The following is a 22,666-nucleotide window of genomic DNA, read 5'->3' on the forward strand; positions in this document are numbered from 1 at the left end:
TCCAGCCCCGAGCAGCTTTTGCACCGAAGCTCACCCCTCCACACTCGACGAGTACTGCGTGGGGCCCTTTTGCATTTTCCTGCTCGACACGTTGGTCCGGTCACTTGCCCGTTGGCTAGTGGCCCCAGAACCGATGAACCTTCAAACTTGAACAGCTGGTCTGGTTGCTCCAGACTGGCACTCGCTCCCCTGAAAAGGAGCACCCGCTCAGACCTTGCTGGTCCGAGTATTAAGCCATCTTTGAATCCTGCGTGGGTTGCCTTTGCCAAGGCTTGTTGACTCCGATCGTGAAGCCGACACCGCCAACAGCGAGAACCTTCGTGGGACAACTCGTGATTCACTCCAGGACATCCTCGGTGCCCCAGAGTCCACGTGGCAGCGGAGACAAGGCACCCAACATCGACCTGATTGCGCCCGACATCGCCTGATTCCTTCCTGGTTCCTTCCTGGTCACTGCCCAGTGATCCAGACTCTGTCCCCTCTGCTTTCAGGTACCCTTCAGCTTCGATCCACCCTTGGATCGCACCGGACACTTCTCTTCTGGACGCCTGCAGCATCTTCATCTTCAGGCACCATCGAACTGCGTGACGAAACCCGACACACTTTGGCACCTATGCACCCGCTTCCTGTGGGTGAGGTAACTTACTAGCGCCGGTGTTCTTACACTGGTACACACCTCTAGTGCCTAACTCTAAAGTTTGGTAGTCCTAGTCCAGTCGGAAGACTCTTTAATCTGTAAAACGATAACTTTTACGCACCATTGACTTTACATTGGTGCATGCGTGTGCTTTCTGCACTGCACCCGAATCCCGCGGGCTACTCCCGTCCTAACTGGGGTTAGTCCAGTGTAGTCCCAGCGATTCCCAAGGCCCTAGGCCTTACCCCCGATCGATTAGTGATAGTTATACCACTTTTTTGATATATGGTTTGAGTGGCCACCGGCCTCATCCAAAAACGTGCAGCTTGTATATGTTATATTGTGCTTTTGTTTAAACGCTTGTGCTTCATTGCTCATAAAGAGTAGTGGGGATTATTATGAGAATAAATACATATATTTTTATAATATATAACTTGTGTGGTGTCCTTTCATTTGGTATTACAGGATTGCATATGGTAAAACAGCTGGCTTCACATGCCCTCTTGAGTTAAGCCTTTAAGGCTGCTTAGTCCATGCTACCCCTAGGATAGCTTGTCTATAAGGTTGACTTACAACCATCACCATAAGGGATTGTTTGGACTGATACAAGGTGCCCACAGAACTGTGGACATCATACATCAGGCCAACTTCTCACAATTATTAATGAACACATGCTTCAGGTGTGAGCAAGAAAGCACCTGCCAGAGACAGGTGTGCTGATTCACCCACCCATCCTTCACTTGCACAAGCAGGCAGCAGGAAATTGTATGAATTTCAGACATAGACAGGAAAATCAAGTAGGCTCCCACAACACCCAGCATGGATCCTGAATACAAGTAACCTCCTGGTTATTTGTAAGGAGGTTGCAAATCCGGATTGAAAAATGCCACAAGGGCAGGGCTTCTGAGAAACGTAGTCTTTGTGGGACAGAGGGAAACATTCTGGCTGACATAATCTTGACACGGACCCAAAAGAATAGGCAAGTTCAGAATATTGTCCAAGACACTGAGAGTCAGTACACAGATATCATTCAAGGCCAGACGGCTTAGTCTAACAGTAGAAAGTCCACTAGGCATGCCCTCTAGTGGTGGGCATGGGAATAAGGGGAGCAAATAATGACACCGATAGCCAAGTCTATATTAAAGTTGACTAGTCTGTTACTTAGGTGTTTAACATACCTGACGTAGCTCTTGCAGCTAGGGGCTCACTTAACTTTGAGTCAAATAGGATACTCAAATATTTATAATTTGTGTTCTGAGTGATCTTGTTTCCATCTATATCCCACTTTCCTCTTAATTGCTTTTTCCAAAAGAACATACTTTGAGTTTTCACAAAGTTAACTTGCAAGCCATTTTCCAAGTTGTTAACAGTGAGAAATCCTGTGATCATTGGAGCCTGACAGGCGTCTGGACAAAGATCACTAATTCTTCCGCACAGTATAGCACTCCAACTTTGGCCAGGCCTCGCTTTAGTGGAAAAAGTCTCTATGAGCACCAACACAATCCCTGCTGTGTGATTCTACTAACTTTTGCCCTGAAAGTTTACAGTGTGGGGATAGGTTGGTGTTTCTCCTCCTCTCTCTCGCGGTTTCTACCTTTCACCTTACCCATAACTCTAGTCTTCTTCTCCCACTTATCAATCTCCTTTCCTTGCCACTAATGTTTATTTCCTGCATTTAATAGACAAAGACCAGAAATAAGAGGAACCAGCAGAGACACTTCTCAAGGCTGGTTTTAAGGTCGAAGCCCGACCTGCAATCAATGCTTAAGCATTGATTAAAGTGTGCTTCAACATCTATTGTGATCCGTTTTTGGGAATGTGGGACACGACTCAGACGCGCGCTTTTGCAGTCTCAGTTTTGACCGCGGGAGCGCGCGTCTGAGCCGCGCTTGCGCAGATGAACTCCCAGCCCCTGCTTTCGCGCACACACAGACACAGCCAGCCCCCACCCCTCTGCACGCACGCACACACAGACGCTGCCGCCTCCCACCCCCCTGCACACACAGACACACACGCATACGCACGCCGCCGCCCTCTACCTTCCCCCCCACCCCCCACACACACACACCACCCCCCCACCCCCCACACACACACCGCCCCCCTTACAACTAAGGCTTACTCACCGCATCGCCGCCACTCCGTCCTGACTTCTGCAGCCACCGCGGGGCATCCACTCCGTGGGCGCGGGCATCGCGGAAAACGGAAGTCCCGCCCCACGACAGGCGTGACGCTCCCGAACTTCCGTTTTCAGGATGCGTATGCTCGCAGCTTATTAGACCCAGGGACGGGTGTGCCTTGAGAGAGTGCAGGCGCTACTTTCTTCTCCATTACTCTGCTGGTAGCTCCTGTCCACATGGAAAGCCCTCGGTCAGACATAGCAATGGGAATGTTGAGGCGTGGCGCAATGAATGGGACGCACGACGTGAAGGACCGTAAGGCGCTTGCACGAAGCTCTCTTTGGACTGCGTGCGCGCGGCTTCTGCGCGTGAGCTCGACCAAAGAGCTGGGCGCGCGCGTGCGCCGTATGGGAGAGAGGGCGGGGGATGCTGTGGAGCTGTGGAGGCTCCTCAGCTGATGTCACAGAGGCGGAGGCGCTGCGGACCCGGCCTGCGGTCTGCACACCCTGGAGCCGGCGCACCATGAGCTGTCCCTCGGAGGCGGCCGGCGCTGAGACTACCCGGGAGAAGATAATGGAGGCAGGTGGAGGAGCAGCCACAACTTGATCATTACAGATAACAGAGGTGAGGCGACAGCCCCAGAGTGATTGGGAGCCTAGTACAGGGGGCATCTGAGGGGGAACAGACAGGAAGTTGGACGTGCCCCAAAGTAGAGGACCATACACACGTTCTTTCTGAACCTTCGTGTCCGCTCGATTCGGGGCGTTGTGCAGCGTTTGATATCTGCAATGTTTACAAATATTTAATGTTTATTAATGTTAGGGTGGCCTCAGCGCTGTCTCGGTCTGGGTCCTTCACGTATTGGTCTATAGTATTCCGACACATCTGCCCACTCCTTTACTGCACAACCATAGGTAGGCGCCTTCATCACAACGAATCTTTAATATTTAACAGCGTTTGCCCTCTGTCGCTTAAACTCTTGGCACCCCCACCACTGGACAGGCTCCGATCTCTCACGTCCTACTTTCAGCGCCCTCCTTGCATGTCCATCAAATGATAGGTCAGCTTCTTTCAACCTTTGCTCGATCCATCACAGGGCAGTTTATCCCGCAAGCCTCACCTTCACAGTGGAACCCAAGAGGCGTATTATTTTTCAGTACGTTCTACCGTTAATGCACCCACTGATGGCATACTCCGAAATCGCGTCGGAGAGGGCTGTGAGGATGAGATTGCAGCATGCCTGCTAACAGGCCACAAGGATGTGTCATGCAGAAAGCCGTGATCTCAGCCTGCGCTTGGCTGCCTGCACTGCTCTATGTTTTAAGCCCATAATAATGGATCTATGTATGTCCAAACATGCACGTTTATTAATTAGCATCTCGTGTCACCGTTGAGGTAGAATGTGGGTCATCACCTCCAATTTCCGAAATGCACCATCTTTATCGAAATAAATAACCGATGATTCTTCTAATGTGCATGTTTGTTATTCTTACCCTTTAACAATGATTCTTAGTCTTAATAGTGTGCCAGTTGTTATGAAAATGTAACGAGTTTCATATTCTTAAGAAAATGGATGAGCTCGTCTTCATTGTAGCTCCTTCAAAAAATACTTTTGGTGCATTTTAAGTCACAACTGTAAAACTTTTTGCAGCTCTACGCTAGCGGGACTATGAATTGCCTGTACGGGAGCTGCAGTAGATCACGTGTCATTTGTTGTCAGTCCGTGCTTCTTAAAACAGCGACGAATGGATTTCAGTGATTGGAAAGTTGTTCTTCAAGCCTCATTAAAGGCAGGGGTAATCTCTAAGGTATTTGATGTGTCTGGGTTTCACGTGACACTTGCCTCTGACGACAAGTTTTGCTTATGCATGCCAGTCGGGAATGTGTGGACATGGAAATGGCCTTGTGTAATCTCACCATTACCCCATTGTACCCCGCTATGTTTAAAATGCCCAACCTTCATTGGGCAATCTGTTTCGCCTTGTACATTTTTCTGCTTTTTTCTTGTTATTGTCTGTGGGTGAAGAAAATGTAGGACGCTCAATAGAGGACCCTCGTGTTATAGGTAAATCGTATTCAATTTTTACAGTGAAACTTGAAACAATTTTATAGATTTTTCTATTATGTTAATTGCTGCAGTGATTCATGCATCCTACCACTTGAGAAAAGTTGCACCTTTTGAAAAGGGGAGAGTGTTCATTGTTTCGGTGCGTATATTTTCAAACTACAATGACTCAGATTCGTTGCCTTTGCGTTCCTGAAACCTTTTATGGCACCAGCATTACAAGATATTATTTTCTGCCTTAATCAATATATAATTCACACACATGAGGGCTCCCCATTTACTGGCTATGTATATTGTCTCCACAAATGAAAAGTACACAGAATATGAGCAGCCGCCAGGGTATTTCAACATCTCCTGATATTCTTAAAAGTGTAAACTGTGGTATTGCATTGTATCAGTACTTTGAAGTGCTGCCACTCTCCTAAAAGTGTTATTCCAGTACTGGGAACAGCTAGTACACATATTGCACTGGTACTGAGAAGTGCTGATACATTTATTGCACCAGTAACTGGAAGGTTTAGAACCATCCCATTAAAAGTATTGCACTCGTGCTGTTATACTCTCCCATTAAAAGCGTTGCACCCCTCCTGAGAAGCGCTGGTACTCTCCCATTAAAAATGTTGCACCCCTGCTGAGAAGCACTGGTACTCTCCCATTAAAAGTATTGCACCCCTACTAAGAAGGACAGGTACATTCCCATTAAAAGTATTACACCCATGCTGAGGAGCGCTGGTTCTCTCCCATTAAAAGTGTTGCACCCAAGCTTAAAAGCGCAGGTACACTCCCATTAAAAGTATTACATTCATGCTAAGAAGCGCTGGTTCTCTACCATTAAAATGTAAGTATTAATTTTTTTTTTTTAAAAGCCATTGTTATTTATAATATCAACACATCTAACTCACGTAAATACAACACATATTGCATTAGAAATGCTATAGGTGTCACATTTGCGAAAGTTAGAACTATTGGCATTGTAAATGACAAAGCTTTTAATTTCCCTATTTTCAAAACCAACACATAAATAAAAAAATTGTCATTTACAATACCAATAGCTCAAACTTTCCTAATGCGAGACCTATTGCATTGCAAATGCTTGTTAATATTTGGTGGTGCTGAGCACTGACATAACCCAGTCTACTTGAAGACGCCGGCATGGCCTCCTAGGTACCGTCTTTCAAATACAATCCATTTTTACTCAACGTATTAAAGCTGATCATAGTTAAGAAACTAGGAATAACCCAGTCAATAAAAAACATGCTGAATTTCAAGAAGTGTGTTGAGCAAGGTTATCATAACTTTAGCATTAATTGTTACAATGACTTTCGAAACTTTATGCTAAGAACTTTTATAATCAAAAGGGAACCAAAAGATAGTTGAAAATGGTAGGTCACCAACATCCCTGGCTAAGGATCCGCCAGGAGGAACCTTGTATGGCACACCTGTTAGGGACACTCTGAAGGAGGGTGAACTATCTAACCAGGAACCACACCCATGACTGGAGTTAGGGAGAGGCTGCAGCAGCATTAACACATGGATCAGTTACAGCACCTGCATATCAGTTAGAATGTCTCCTTTAATTTAGAACAAACTAGCTAAGTTAACATTTTTAACATCAAATCGGATGATATTTATAAGGAGGAGTACTTGCTGTATCAAGCTCAATCACAAATACTGGCTACTTCTATCACTCTGGCATTAAGATCACTTCAATGGGTATTTTTGGAAACTTGTATCCTATTTAAAATGCCATGACCTACCCATAAGACAGTGCATTTACAGAATCTATTTATTCAAGACTTTTGGATTTTGCTGCCTTATCCATGAGGGGTGTCAGTGCACTTTACAAATCACCAAGAGGATGAAGGCTCCCAGGCTACCATGACAAGCAAGTAGATTGTTGTGCTATCAGAATTAGTGGGGCACAGATAATACAAAGCTGGCTTGTCACGTGCTGAGAGCTACAGTACAGAGTTTTTTCCTGAATTTTTACAAGTAATGGCAAGATAGACATTAGAATGCTTAAGTGTCTTTATGACATGAACCAATTATGGTGTTTCTAAAAAACGATTCGGATTTTGTCTGCTGATTACAGTAAATTGATTTTAACAATCATTTATTTATTTGCCTTTTTTAAGGAAGCCCATGCCTTTAGTCAACATATGATGTGCAGTAATTACAATTCTGGCAAAATATACTTACCTGAGTTCTTTCTGAGGAGGGTCTAGGCCGGAACATGGCTGGTTCAGGTGAGGTGAAGGTTTTTGCTGAGGATGTTCTACGTCCAGCCACCTGTGGGCCAGGAGAGGTGAATTTCTTTTCAGAGGATGGCCTGCCTCTGCACAGACACTGGTCTGGGGAAAAGACACCCATCTCGTCATCTTCTGCATTCATGTTGAAATGTCAGGTTGGCGTCAACAGCAGCAATGCCTGTAAAAGGAATACATAACAAAAAAGATTACCTCAATTGACAGAAATTGCTAAAGTGACTAATTTACATTTGCATTACTGAAATTTCAATGAGACACTACCTCTCTAAATTAACATAACAATCGCTTATTGAGTGAAAATGTAGCCTGGATGAGAGATGCAATGAGTCTGTGATGAGGTCGTTTGGTCCCAAAAGAAATACAAATACAGACATGCTCCACCATTCTTCTAAATTATATTAGGGAACAAAATTCTGAGGAGTTACAAAAAGATGAATATCACTTTGTTTGCCAATTAGGCATGTTTCGTCTTCCAAAGCGAAAGAGCTCTCAATGGCCCATAAGACCCTGCCAGCATTTCTCATTAGAAAGTAGCTTCCCACAGGGCCGGCTTTCACGCTGGTGGCGCCCAGTGCAATAAGATTTTTTGGCGCACCTCTACCCCCATGACCTTCACCTCGGATTCTTTCACTACCACCCCAAAATGTGCCCCTCATCTCTCCGTAGCCCCTCTCTCAAATACACTTTAATTTGTTTTAAAGCGCTGGTTAAGGCTGGTGTAATTTGCTTAGCTATCCACATACTATATTGGTCTTTAGAAGCAATATATGATCAATCTACAACGGGCACAAAATGCAGCTGCCCGATTGCTGCTGGGCATTGCCAAATTCCAGCCTATTGCAAATGGCTTAAATAAACTTCACTGGCTTCCCATGATAAAGTGGACAGAATTTAAATCCCTTTGTTTAGTTTACAAGGCTCTGCAGGGAACTGGACCAATGTTTCTGAGACAACACTTTTCTTGGTACCAGCCTGCTAGAAACCTTTGTTCATCTCAGAGCAAACTTCTTCAGACACCCAAATATAAGAAAGCACATTGGGAAGGAAGAAGCTTCATTCTGGGTACAGTGAAACAGTGGAATTTACTCCCAATAGAGATCAAGAACAGCCCAACATTACTCACTTTCAGGAAAGTACTAAAAACCTGGTTATTTGCTAGCTAAATTCCACTTTCATAATCCAGATGTAGGTTGACTATCCGCTGAGCGCCTAGACGACCCCGGGCAATCGTGCGCTGTATAAACCCTACAATTAAATCCTACAATTGGAACATTGGGAGCAAGATGGCGGCTGAGTGAGAGGAGCCGCGGAGCAGCAGCGCATTGTGGTGCAACATACCCCCAGATTCCTCATCTCCCCCGCACGGTAGTGAACCGTTAAATCGTCTCCGCTTACTATACTGGACGTAACCCGCTCAACCATGCTCAACTACCGCAGCCGCGGTGAAAGAACGCACCTCGCAAGAGCCCGAAGGAGCCAGCAGGTGAAACCAATACCGGGAGCAGCGGGAGCGATCAGGATACTCCGGCTCCTGACGGCGGCGTTCACTTCCTGGGTGCGGCGACAGCGAAGTACTGGGCGTGCTCAGTGGTCTCCGGCAGTATCACAGCCCCAAGCGAAAGTAGGGCTTGGGAGCGGTCTCTGCTGGTGTGGGCAATATCGTGAGCAGGCGACAGTGGCAATGGCCCCTAAAGCAGCCCCCGGGGCAGCAGCTAAAGCAGCGGTGGCCGCCGCTCGGGCAGCTTCTCAGACGGCAGCTGATCCAGTAACCACGGCGCAGATGAAGGAAGCTGTTCTGGAGGCTGGGGCACTATTGGAGCAGCCTGTGATCCCTGAACAGACTAAGAAAGATAAACAAGCGGCGGTGCGGTCAAAGCAGACCTCTTCAATTCCTGAACTCTTTGCTCGCAGCGGCCAAAATCAGAAAAATACAGCAAATGCAGCACCCCACATATCGGCTAAAGAAGCAGCACACGATTCAGGTACCAGCGCTGTATATGCTACTCCACCGGGGGGTGTAGGTAGCGCGTTACGAGAATTGGCTGCTGAGAGTGTTGTCGCTTTGCCTGAAGCAAGGGGTGAAGGCGCAATCCAGATGACCCCCGAACCCACTGGTAGAGAGACGATCGAACAGGAACAAGAACAAGCTTGTGGGGTTGCAATTAATGAAGGCACTAATGTCTGCACCCGGTCTATTACAACATGTATGGTGGATCTAATGGCCGTTGAACCTGTAGACGCTACTATCGGTCAGGACGGGGTGAAAGAAGCTGATTGCAGGGAAAAAGATATTACACTCTTATGCCCTCCTCTCGCTTTAATGACCCTGGCGGAAGGTACGGAGAGTGAACGGGAAAAGGAGAAGGACAGTAGTGAATGCTTCTATTCCTTGACCGAAGAGGCAGAGTGGTCCGAGGATGAGAGAAGTTCTTCTCAGGAGGGAAGTAATATAGAGTCAGACAGTGACCTGGATCAAACACCCCCTAGTACAGCTAAAAGACCTGCTGGTAATGAGAAGATCCACACTCAATCGCACAAGGATTTGACCTGGGATCATTCCTCAGCTACGCCACTCCAGGGTATCCAGGAGGCTGAGGTGTCTGCCCCTCATCCTCCCCTATTGGATGTTATATACCAGACTATGCTCACGCACAGAGAAGAAGCTAGGCAGGATACGAGGAAGTCACAGTCAGCAATGCGTAAGTTACAAACTGTTGTCAGAAAACTGTCGAAAGCTCATACCACTGTGGGGGACAGGGTCACTAATCTAGAAGAACGGATCGTGGCGACTGAGTCAGAAGCTGCCTCTGCGTCACTTAAAGTTGATTCCCAGGCAGCGCAGGTTGTTGATATCCAGTGGAAGCTGGAAGATATGGAAAACAGACTAAGACGCAACAATCTCCGCGTCCTGGGGGTTCCGGAAGGGGCTGAGGGGTCAGACACCAGGGCCTACATTATTACTCTATTTAAGAATGCATTCCCGGAATTGTCGGACTGGAATTGGTCATTTGAAATCCAGAGAGCCCACCGCACTCCGTTCAAAATCCGTGCAGGGGCCACTAGTGACAAACCAAGGGCAGTGTTAATATTCTTAGGAAATTTTATCCTCTGACAAATCTTATCTGATAAGGCCAGACCTGACGCCAAAAGAACGAGTGAGGGTATATCCTTTTTTGTCCAACCAGACTTTTGTCACACAACGGTCGAGAGGCGTTGGAGACTTCGACAGTTGATTAAGCCTCTCCAGGACAAACATATGCAGGTTTACTTAGTAAATCCTGCACAGCTCAAGGTTGTGAGAGAGGGCATGACTCAATATTTTTCATCTGAGGTGAAGGCAAAGGAGTTTCTGGACTCTCTGTGATTTGTTAATATTGGGGAAAAAGTAGATGAGAGATTGAGGTGCGATGTATGGTTAGAAAGATCACTAGCCCTTACTTCTTCTTTTGTGTTGACCTTTGCAAGGGGATAGGGTGATAGGGGGGTTTCTGGGGGTAGGATATGTTTTGTTAATGGTATGATTTTGGTGAATTACAGTTGCACCCACGCACCACGCTGCTGCATCCATCCATCAACTCACAGACCTCGGTCTGAGCGATTCAAGAGGGAGAGGGTGGGATGGAAGGGGGGGGAGGATGGGGGGGGGTTTAAGGGAGGGTAAAGGGGTCACGGGTGGTGGGGGAAAAGCAGTAAAAAAAAAATATTGAGAATTGATGATATAAAATTCAGATTTTTGTGGTGTCACCTGTATAGAATGTCTATTGTCTGCAATCAATCTCTGGTTTCAAAAATTAGGAGACGACTGAAAAACAAAAATGTTAAGTCTTAGTATGTATTCGATCAATATAGGGGGGCTGAACGATTGGCGAAAAAGAGCCAGATTGACAGAATTTGTTAAATCCGAACCCATTGATGTCTTGTTTATGCAGGAAACGCATCTTTCTTGGGCGAAAAGAAAACTGTTAAGATTTGGTGGCTTCGAGATATTATCATGCTCCTCTCAGACTTCAACAATAAGGGGGGGTAGTAATCTTAGGCAAAACAATTCTGGGGGGGCTAAACGGGCTAAATCGGATCCGTTGGGAAGATGGGCTATAGCGGAATTAGGGTGTGGCTTAACGATCTGCGGGATCTATGGATCAAACCAAGATGACCTTGCAGTGTTTGAAATACTGGAGGGGGAATTGTCAAGCTGGCCTGTACCCATTCTGGTATGTGGCGACTTTAACATCTCGATAGATCTGACTAATAACATACCGTATATCGGCAGGAAGCCAAGAGCCTCTAGGGCACTCTTATCTATGATGTCATCACATGGCCTAGTTGATATATGGGGGTCAAAACATCCTGACGATGCAGGTTTCACTTATTTTTCATGCCCCCATCAGAAATATTGTAAATTAGATTATGCTTTAATTTCCTCAGGAGAGATTGGGAAGGTCAACATTAAGAAGCTCCCTAAAGTCCTTTCGGACCACAATCCGTTAGAAATCAGTCACAATGGCCTAGGTCCAGTTAGAAAGAGAAGGTCCTGGACATTCAATCGTAAACTACTGGCTGATGCTTCATTTGTAGAACATCTACGAACATGGACTCACGAGTTTTTTGACGCAAATTAATATAGTGCCTCAAGAAACTCGGTTTGGGACTCGTTCAAAGCAGCACTAAGAGGGGAAGTTATTAGCTATACCTCCCAGGTAAGGAAAAAACAACAGGTTGATAAGAATAAATTATTGGATGACTTGGCTAAGGCAGAAAAACAGCACTGCCTTGAATTGTCATTAGGGAAGGAGAGTACTCTGAGTCAAACCAAAATCTGCCTGATTAAAGCTGAAACACAGAAACTGATGGCTGAAAAGGCATCAACAGAGTATTGGACGTACAGGAAGAAAATGTACGAGACGGGGAGCAGGCTGGGAGGGCACTGGCCCTAAGAATCAGGCAAGATAGCGTTAAAAATGCCATAACAAGCATACATGATGAGGGGCAGGATTATATTGAACCTCATGATATCATATCGGTATTCGCAAAATTTTATCAAAATTTATATAGAGAAGAAGTAGGGGATACATGCCCGAATACCTCAGGTGGTCACTATCCGGACTTAGGTCCCAAGTTGGAGCCCCATGAGGCGGCAAACCTAGAGTCTAATATAACAATAGAAGAGGTACGGGAAGCATTATCTCAGTTGGCTGCAGGTAAAGCTGCTGGCCCTGACAGCATACCCCTGGAGCTCTACAAGTGCCTGACGATCGAGGTTGCCCCACTATTATTAGATCTCTTTAACGGAATTATCTGTACGGGTAAAATCCACGAAACTTGGAGGGATACTAATATAGTCGTCTTCCATAAAAAGGGAAAGCCAAAAGAAAACACTGGATCATATAGACCGATCTCTCTCATAAACTCTGATAATAAGCTGTATGCGAAGATCATTGCCACGAGGTTGGGGAGGATCATCGGTGGGCTCGTCTCCCCGTGGCAGCATGGGTTCATTCCTGGCCGCGATACGACGGACCATGTGAGAAGAGCTATATCGATATTTGAGGCCCATGCTGGGGGGGGGAGGGGTCGCCATGATCCTCCTCGACGCGGAAAAAGTGTTCGACCGCGTTAGATGGCAATATCTTTGGGATGTACTTTGGAGAGAGGTTTTGGCCCAAAATTTTTGACAGCTATCAGGGCCATGTATCGTGATCCGTTGGCTCGTATACAGATGATGGGCCTGAGCTCGGATAGAATTATGATAGAAAGGGCCACCCGTCAAGGGTGTCCCTGCTCACCAATTCTATTCGCTTTATATATCGATCCGCTCATTAGGCAGATACTGGTAAATAACAGCATCAAACCAGTGATAACCAACGGGTTCGAGAGTAAAATACTAGCATATGCTGACGACCTGGCGGTTCTTACACCAGATCCGGCAGTGACCAAACGAATTCTAGTTGAGGTCACCAAGCATTTCGGATTCTATTCTGGGTATAGGTTAAACGAGGCAAAAACACAGGTGATTTGCTCAAAGAATATAACAAAAATGGATCAACGGTATGTTGACTCTGCTACCTATCTTGGGGTCACTATCAAGGCAGATACAGGGTCAATCATACAAGACAATTTCGATCCACTCCTCAAAAAAATAGAAACAGATTTAAAACGTATGGATGCATTACATTTGTCCCTTATAGGTAGAACAAATGTTCTGAAAATGACTATGCTGCCCAAGCTCCTTTATTTATATAGATCTATTCCTTTCCTAATTGAGGAACGGGTGTTAAAAAAAACTGAATCTATCTTTAATAGTTTTTTGTGGCAATATGGCAAGATAAGAAGGACAGCCAAATATATGTCTCTCCCCCAGGAACTCGGAGGTTTGGGAGCTCCAAACATAAGATTTTATCACTGGGCCTGTCTATTGACCCAGATGACTGTCTTATTTGAAGCTGTTAGTAGGGAGAGATATACTTTGGATACAACCTCAGACCTATATACCCTCCCTTCAATATATGAGCTCTTAATGGGGAAGGAAGCAGTAGGGGCATTATTAAGAAAAACTGGGCGTAGGTTTTTCAAGAAAACAAGGCTTAAGGTTCCGCTGGGAGCCTGGGATCTATGGAAAACGATACAGAAATCCCTACAGATTCCCAGAATCAACAGATATACACCGCTGTGGAAATCAGGTTTTTTTCCCGAACCTAAGTATAGATGGGGCCTGGAAAATATGGGAACAACAAGGCATTCAGACGGTGGGGGATATTATATGTAATGGCAAGGTTATGTCACTTGAAGCTATTCAGCAGAAATATGATCTACCTATGGGCCAAAGCTTTAAGTACCTCCAGATTTCACGAACATTCAATGTCGATGTATTAGCCACTGCCTCTCTTGCTCCTAGCTCTATCCTTGAATATTTACTGAAGGGCGGAGATAGGATTTGGGTTGTCTATCAGGAGTTAATAGACAAGCTACCAGATGATCTGGAGAAACATGAGGCAACATGGGCAGCAAAATTACAAGACCCAGATGTAGATCTCGATAAAACCCTATCTTTAGATAAACAGGTACTTAGGTCCTCTAATTTGAAGGCTCAACATTTTATGACCCTCTTCAATCTATATTATACCCCTTCTAAGTTGCATGATTGGGGTATGAGGGTGGATAGTAAATGCCCGAGATGCCAACAAGACTCAGCTGATCTGTTACACATGTTCTTCTTCTGTGACAAACTTACCACAATCAAAACCGAGATCGAGAAATTTCTAGAGGGGCTGCTAGGCTCGAAGATCAGTCTATCCCCAACAGTGATGATCCTCGGGATAGATTCTAAGCTGGGTCTGAGCAGTAGTAGAGAAACAGAGGCTTTTATCTTTCTGGCTGTGGCCGTTTTACGGATTCTATTATCTGCTGCTTGGAAGGACCCCTCCCCCCCGACCTTCTCAATGTGGTTGGCCAGACTCCTTGCTATCCATAACATAGAATCTTGGCTTTATTTACATAAAGGTAGAAAATTGCGGGATTTCGGTTATAAAATGTGGGCCCCATTGAAGTTATGGAGGGAGGGCTTAGTCGCTAATTCTGTTCCGACATAATCCATTTATCTTCAGCATGAATTTTATCCTTTTTCTATGACATATATTTACATATTTATATAATGGTATTTATTTCGACTCTTTATTTCATATCTGGGTAATAATATTGAAGCGTAATTATGTATGTATGTATTGTTATGATGATCTTATATATGAATTGTCCGATATTAATCATTGTATAACTTTTGCATCTTTTGATACCCTGTCAATTCTCAATAATAAACATTTTTAGAAAAAAACAACAATTAAATCCTACAATTACTATACAGATCTGTTCTTTGCAGCAGGCATATTTACCCTCTGTGCTACTTTATGGCGAGTCAAAACTGCCACTAGACAAAACACCATTTCACTCTGTCTAGCAAGAACTTTAATCAGAAGAGTTATCTTAACATTTGTATTACTGCCTGAACTGAAAGCTGGATGCACAAGGTACTCTGCAGCAAGTGTCTTTCAATCTTAAATTATTGCTCAACACAGCCCTCCCATCCCCCTGATGTGGATTCCCCCCTCCAGGTCAGCGCACAGTGCAGCCACACCAGTCACACAGCCCTAAAGTCGGCCCTGGTTTGCCATTTTGAGGTTGTAATCTAGTATTGAATTGTATTGCAGCATTTATATAGCCCTTACCACTTGTACATGGGGTGCTGAAGCGCTTCTGTACATGAGTAGCACTGCTACTTCATGTAAGAGTGTGTGGTAGGAAAGATGTTGTTTTTGTTTTGATCCTATGTGGGAAGTGTTGCACATTGTTCTTAAAGACCATCGAGGTGCAGTTATCGTGTTATGGGATGCAGTCCTTAGCAGTGTGATGGATGCTGAAGTGTAAGAGACAGGTTCTCATTTGTGATTTAAGCATGCTCGTAGCTTTGAACAGTGCTCTGTGTCCCGTTATCGGTAGTTCATATCATGATACAGTGTGCTTGTCTGGTTACTGCACTGGGTTGCCCAATTTGAAATTTTGTGAATAGTTGTCGTACTGAGCTGGCATGGCTTTGATGCAGGTGGCCCTCCGTTCATCAATCACCTCGAACCAATCACCTTGTACCTCGGCAGCACGTTCCACTCTTAATCACAGTGGACGCCTGGGCTGGGCTCCTACAAGAGAACAGCTGCTCTTGTCACCATTACACATTGATCTGCATGTACTGCTCTGGAAGCCATCGGAGCAGAGTTGTGGCTGCAGGGAGGTTCCTTTATCCTTTGTTTTTAGACAGCTGGGGCAGAGAGGTGGCTATTAAACCTAATAGGCGAGGGTGTGAGGGGAATTGCTCAGGGTAACACAGTGCTGCAATGACGCTTCTGTAGCAGAAATCACTTTATGTAAACTGCTGCCATTAGGCTTTTTAACACATATTCACCAATACATCTATCACAAGACAAGATGTTGAGCACTATGTAAAAGTCAAATACTTGAAAGTGTGCATCTACAAAACACATACAAGCATTTTTTCCAATTACTGTTGCCTGTGGTGGGTATTTTCAATATGCCTGGACAGAACAAAATGTTTGCGCTGAGTTTCACTATCTCTAACCATCGTTTCACAACTAAGGGCCAGATGTAGGAGGCCATTTACCGACCGGTAACGGCCGATTTCGGTCGTTACCGACCGGTAAATGGGTATTTGTGATGTAGGTGGCCAATTTTACCGATTCGGTAAATTTACCGAATCGGTAAAATACCGAATCGGTATTTTTACCGATTCGGTAACTGCCAGATGTAGGTGGGACTCTTCTGAGTCCCAATGGCCTTACAGATTCGGTATTTTACCACCCAATCCAATTGGGTGGTAAAATACCGAATCCAGGAGTGCATGCACATGTGTGCATGCACACCTATGCCATGTGACAGACAGACATGCCCTTAGGGCATGTCTGTGTGCCACATGGCACACATGCCTGTATTTGGGGTGCTAGAGGGTGTCAAAGTGACACCCCCTGCACCCTTGCTGGAATCGGTATTTACCGAATCTGTAAATACCGATTCGGTAATGCCCATTGATTCCTATGGGCTTCAATGCCCATAGGAATCAATGGGCATTACCGAATCGGTATTTACAGAATCGGTAAATACCGAATCTTAACGATTCGGTATTTACCGATTCAGAAATACCTACATCCCCCCCCCCTCTATTTTACCACTTCTTAAATACCGAATCGGTAAAATTCGGTATTTAAGAAGTGGTAAAATAGAATTACCTACATCTAGCCCTAAATTGCCTATTTGAATGTGTAAATATAATAGGATCTCGGTACCAAACTCGCTGATCCCTGTGAAAAATGCGATAGGCTCTTTGAACAGAGATGTTTGCAGCCAGCGCTAAACCATCTGGGCGTACATACCACAAGGAAGTATACGGCTGTATTTTAATCAAAAACCAATATATGGAAAGCATGACAAGGTAAGTGCATGTAACTCACACTCATGGTTGCAATTTATTGCACACTGTGATCGGGCAACGAAAGCAGGAACACTGAAATGCTTCATCTATTTTGCACCCCCAGGTGGTCATTGGTACAAGTTATTTGAGTACAAGCACAGGAAACATACTTTATTTGTAAGTCTCATCTCCTGACTGGGACTTCAGGTCAGTAGCCATATTTCGATTCAGACAGACCCTCTTGGCATTTGTATGGTGATGCGAATGCCTGTTGCTTTTTTTTGTATTTCTTTCATCAACACTTAAAAATGCAAGAATACATTTGAAATTTACTGTATTAAGTATATGAGGCATATAATACATTATTATCTAAATTAACATACGTGGGATCGCAATCAATACTGCAAAGTAATGTCAACAAAAGATTTTAATTCAAATAATCTATTAGAGACATTTTTTCAACATGTGTGCTGTGTTACATATATGGGTGTATATTTTAATTACACAGAGTGTATTCAGAGAACCCAGTTAGATACCTTTATTCATCTAAAATCACATGTGCAACCTGTTTATTCTGTCTACCACTCCTTTTCAATCACATAAAATGGAATGTTGAAAGGTTGAGCCAACAGCAGCAACTTCACCGGTGTCTCTGGGTCAACATTTCTTATCCAGTGGCAGCGAGAGAGAGAATATACTGCTTACTGAAGCTACACAAAGTATGTCCCTTGGAAAGCAACTCTGATTTCCATTTTAGGCAGAAACACCCACAAGTGCCAAGAATGAAAAGAGTGTCTGATGAATTGCTTGCTTTTTTGCAGCTAAGCATTTACTAATCGTATGAAACAGGAAGCCAGTGCCTTTCTCTTAAGTAAGTAAGATTGGGGCACCATAAGTAGCAATAAAGTGGATAACTCTGGTGGTCAATGAGCTTCCTAGAAAGATTTGTGTGCATTGTAATCTAAGGTTCAACTCACCATAAAATTGCATAGAGGGTCATTGTGCCTGCTGGAAAGCATAGCATGTAACATGTAGATCAGAGATTTGTTTTTTTATGTAGATAGCTCAGTTGGATACTGTTTTTGTTGCATAGATCCTTGTCTTACCTGTAGGTCACAAGTTAACATCCTTGGTACATATCTTAGTGAATTATGCCCCTGCGGCAAGGACCTGCATGCAAAAACAAGGCATATATAGCATCTTACTGTTTTTTTTCTCAATCTTTTCATTTTTTAAGGCTGCCAAAAAAAGGGTTACTTTGGGTAGTAATAAACACTTATTAGTAAGTGCTATATAAATGGTTTCAGTGTAAAAAGCTAATGGACAGATACATCCGATATTCTAACAATGCATACAGATTTCGTGCATGAAAAACTTGGAAAGGTCAAAAACTTAGCCCCACCCCTTGTTCCGCCTTTAGCATCGCCCTTATGCCCGCCCCAAGTTCCACCCCCAGTCTATACCTCCTTTTGATGAGTACCTGAACTTATTTTTGTCCATTTAAAGCACTGGTTGTGCCTACCATGCCCGACACCGTGTTTCTGACCTTGTAATGCAAGTGCTGCCCAAGGTCGCACTGTGGGCTCTGGACCTGCCTGTGTTCAGAGCGCCGTGATTGGCAGGGGAAGAAAGGCCCACGCTGAGGTAGGGCGCTAGGCTGCCGAAGAAAGGAAAGTACCCACTGTGCTGATACGACATATCCTGCTGGATGGAAAGGAAAAACAGCAGAAAAAGGGAAGGTGAGCTTGCATTAGGCAGGAGTTGCCGGCTTTCGCTGTCATCATCTGCCTGCACGAAGAAAGCAAGGATGGGCCTGAAGGTCACCGCAAGGCCCGGTGGTGACTGCTTGGCATCCCGACTAAGAACCGCATATGCCGTAGGAGAAGAACAGCACTAGAAACACACCGAGCTACAGGGATGCAAAGTACCTCCAGTCACCCTACCCCTGCAAGCTTTTGTCTCCTGTTGTACAGGTTGTCTAATAGCAATAACACCAGAATACCATGTGCATCACCATATCCACCGAAAGAGCATCTCAACACCAGAGTGGTGCCTTAAGCCCGCGAACCAAAAATAGACCCAAAAAGCACTCTTTGCACCATGAGGGACCAATTGTCCAGAGACTACCTGCTGGCCCTACCCGTACCTGGGTCCTGTTGCTGAACACAACTGGCCATGGATCATCTACCCTTGTGGTTGCATGAGTGACTCAACCGTGGCTCTGTTGGCAGTCTGGCAGTGGGCCACCTGCCGCCCAGCACAGTCCACGTGGTCATGTGGTGACCTAGTGAAAAGGTCCTCAAGGGAATCCTGCATGAGAGATGAACCTAAAGCTTTTCCACCGACAGGTCCTGGGAGGCGCAGGGGTATCAAAGGATGACGTCCAAACATCGTCAATGCCGTCCCAGTCCTGCAAGGTTTTCCTTCATGGAGTCAAGCCACTCCATGGGAAAGCTCTGCAGCGGACTCCATCGATCCTTTTGATGCATCCCAGTTTGTACTGTTGACACCAACCCACCACCGCAAGAGCAGGCAGGACAGACCCACAGTGCATGGGTGGACTTTAACCCGACTGACAGGCTGTCGAAGGGTCCGGATTAAATTCACACCTGTGTTCATGCCCAGAGTCATCTGGTTAAATCATGGATGCAAGCAGTGATATCCGGGTGCTCGCAGCTGCACCTGTCCACTTGTCCACTACTGTCTTTCGGACATCCTTTAGAGACTGAGAGACTCAGTGGGGTTTCGTTTGTTTAATATATTCCCACAGATTGGACTCGTTTTTGTTTTTCGTAAACATTTGGGAGGGATATTGTGTCCTGCTGGACATGTAGCTTTACCCAGCCACTCCAAAGGGATGGTCTCACACTCCCTCGTTTCCCCCTTGACGATCCTCAAATGTTTCTGATATGCCCTTTTTCCATACCCCAGTATCCCTCCCACCCTATTCTACTATTTGTATATATATGTATATAGAGATAACTCTAATCACTAGTATATGCTGTAGACCATTGTACTCTACCATTCCTATGTGACGTTTAGAGTCTAACCATTTGTATCGCTTCCTTGAGTGACTCTCTTCCTCGTGTGACTTTACAACTTGTACATTTGCAATTTTTTCTGTTTGTATCTTTTATGTAACGCACGTAATCTTATGTCCTTGTGTACTGAAACTGGTTCTTATGTAAAACGCTCTGACACCTTTGGGTAAAGTTCGCGCTGTATAAAATCGCATTAAATAAAAAAAATAACAGGGCTGGTCTCACACTCAACCCACACCCATCCAACATAGGCGTCACGAGTGACATGGCGTCTGCTAATAAAAGGGGCAGATCGCACGTGCTTGCAGTCAGGTTTTAGTACCCTACTACATTGTGTCCGTGTCATTATTACTCAGCAGCCTAGGGTCCAGAACAGCACAGGAGACCAAAAAAGCAGATTTTAGTGCTTATCTAATTTAGGTGTGCTTCTGTATTTCATTCAGATACTCCTTATGACTAATACTAGATGTCACAAGCATGACACAAGAAATGCACAACGTTTGAAATAGGCCTTATGTGTTATGCAGCCAAAGAATACATTAAAACATTTAAGAGTGAAGCGCTCACAGATACTTTGTCACAGAAAGAAAATTGCTATTTACGCATTCACTTACATTGGAGCAGGATAGTTATTAAAAAAATGTAAAACAAAATGTTAGCTTAAACAGGATGCATAGCAACATCTGATCTGCTTGCTACATGTTGAGAAGGTAACTGAATTAAAAATACCTTATTACAAAAAATTACTTAATTATTATGTGGGACATCATCAACCAGCCCTGGCTTTTTTGCGCTTTAAGAGCTGTGACGGTTATGCCCACACTTATGAAAGCGGTACAACAGCTCACAGCACGCAAAGTGCGTTGTTTTACACAGCACGTGCCGACAGGTGTCACGCGTGTTGGAAAACAACGTGGAAGCCATGAACAGTGAGCATATCTAATAAATGGAGAAAATTTAAATAAATGCGCAGATGGCGATACTTATTGCAATACAATTAAAGGAAGCGTCGAGGCACCTGCGCCGGACAGTGATCGGCTTGTCGGGGGGGGGGGGGGGGGGGGGGGGGGGTGTGGGGGGCGTAGAGACACTGCTCCATACCCTCCTACTCTCTACCTACCTCTGCCGGGAAAGCACAACTTTTGGAAAATCGCTCACTAGTTCAACGACGAGAGCGCCGCCATCATGGTATACAAGCCGTCGCCATGGCAATAACAAGTTCATATCCGGGTCAATATTTACATTGGCGCAGATGGCGATACTTATTGCAATACAATTAAACGAAGCGTCGAGGCACCTGCACCGGACAGTGATCGGCTTGTCGGGGGCGGGGGATTGGGGTGCGTAGAGACACTGCTCCATACCCTCCTACTCTCTACCTACCTCTGCCGGGAAAGCACAACTTTTGGAAAATCGCTCACTAGTTCAACGAAGAGAGCGCCGCCATCTTGGTATACAAGCCGTCGCCATGGCAATAACAAGTTCATATCCGGGTCAACATTTACAGTGGCAATGCATTCCTATGGAACGACTACAGCGACGGAATTACGTTTGGCAATAAACCGATGGATGTCTGACCCTATTACCCGCCTTCCTTACTACAGAGAGTATTGACGTTGTCACCACCCCCGCCCCCCCCCAAAAAAAAAAACAACAAAACGGTGCTGTTTTTGAATGCACAGGCGTACGTTACCTCTTTTTCCGGAAAAACATAGGAGTTTACATTTTGCTGTTCTTGAAAGGCCCAGAGCTGGCACTGGAAAAGAATTAGTGTGAAAAGTTCAGTGTTCTCTTATCAACATGCATTTACCCGGCGTGTGCTTTAATAATCTGCTACAAATAATTGAGACAGCTCTCTAATACTTTTTACGTGATTTTCTGTCATCTGTTTGCCGTTTTAGCTTTAAACTTCAAAAGGGAAAAATACAGGATTTCACGGCTTTTCCTAATTAGTACTGTCTTGAGATATAAAAATAGAGGCAAGGCGAGTAAAAAAACGGTCATGGGGCAATGCTAGAAAAGACGCAATGTTGATAGTTGTGTAATTTTTCCTGTTTGTTTAAGAAACATCAAGCTCTTTTAAACTGTTGAGTTGCAGTGCTGGAATTTGCAACACTTTACTCAAGCAATCGATAAATTGAGGGGTCAAGGTGTGGCAACCAAAAAGGGGTGTAGTCATGAGAGGTGGAATCACGTAGAGCTGTCCAACACTCAATGTAGCATTTTTAGGTTTCGCTGGAGGGCGGAGCTCTTAGCTCCGCCTCCAGAGAAATCTCTTGATTTCAGTAAGGAAAATGGAATACGCCCCCCTGTCCCATTGGCTAGCTCCATAAATGGAGGCTAGCCATTGGGTGCCGGATCTGTCCGTCAAGGCCGGACCAGATTCGGGGGCGTTCCCGAGATTTTTTCCCTGGGCGGAGTTACGTTTTTCCCGTTCCCTCCCCTTTCCCGCCGTCCGTGTCCTCTCCCGCCCTCCTCCCGCCGTCCGTGTTCTCTCCCGCCCCCCTCCCGCCGTCCGTGTTCTCTCCCGCCCCCCTTCCGCCGTCCGTGTCCTCTCCCGCCCCCCTCCCGC

The 22,666-nt window shown here is 45.2% G+C and overlaps 1 protein-coding gene across 2 annotated transcripts in view; it reads right to left on the bottom strand.

Annotated features, from left to right (window-relative positions):
* Positions 1 to 21,293, bottom strand: part of DLEC1 (DLEC1 cilia and flagella associated protein) — a 691,969-nt gene extending 670,676 nt beyond the window's left edge. Inside the window, exons 1-3 of one of the 2 annotated variants that reach the window (XM_078665271.1) lie at positions 21,215 to 21,283; positions 18,160 to 18,223; positions 7,019 to 7,246 (exon numbers count right to left, since the gene is read on the bottom strand). In XM_078665271.1, coding sequence (XP_078521397.1) covers positions 7,019 to 7,210 — 192 coding nt within the window. In that variant the 5' untranslated portion in view covers positions 7,211 to 7,246; positions 18,160 to 18,223; positions 21,215 to 21,283. Of the gene's footprint in view, positions 1 to 7,018; positions 7,247 to 18,159; positions 18,224 to 21,214 lie in introns of both variants that reach the window. The other variant, XM_078665272.1, reaches the window with a different exon arrangement.
* Positions 21,294 to 22,666: the final 1,373 nt, after the last annotated feature.

Source organism: Lissotriton helveticus, chromosome 10 (assembly GCF_964261635.1).
Source record: "Lissotriton helveticus chromosome 10, aLisHel1.1, whole genome shotgun sequence".
NCBI classification, from domain to species: domain Eukaryota; kingdom Metazoa; phylum Chordata; class Amphibia; order Caudata; family Salamandridae; genus Lissotriton; species Lissotriton helveticus.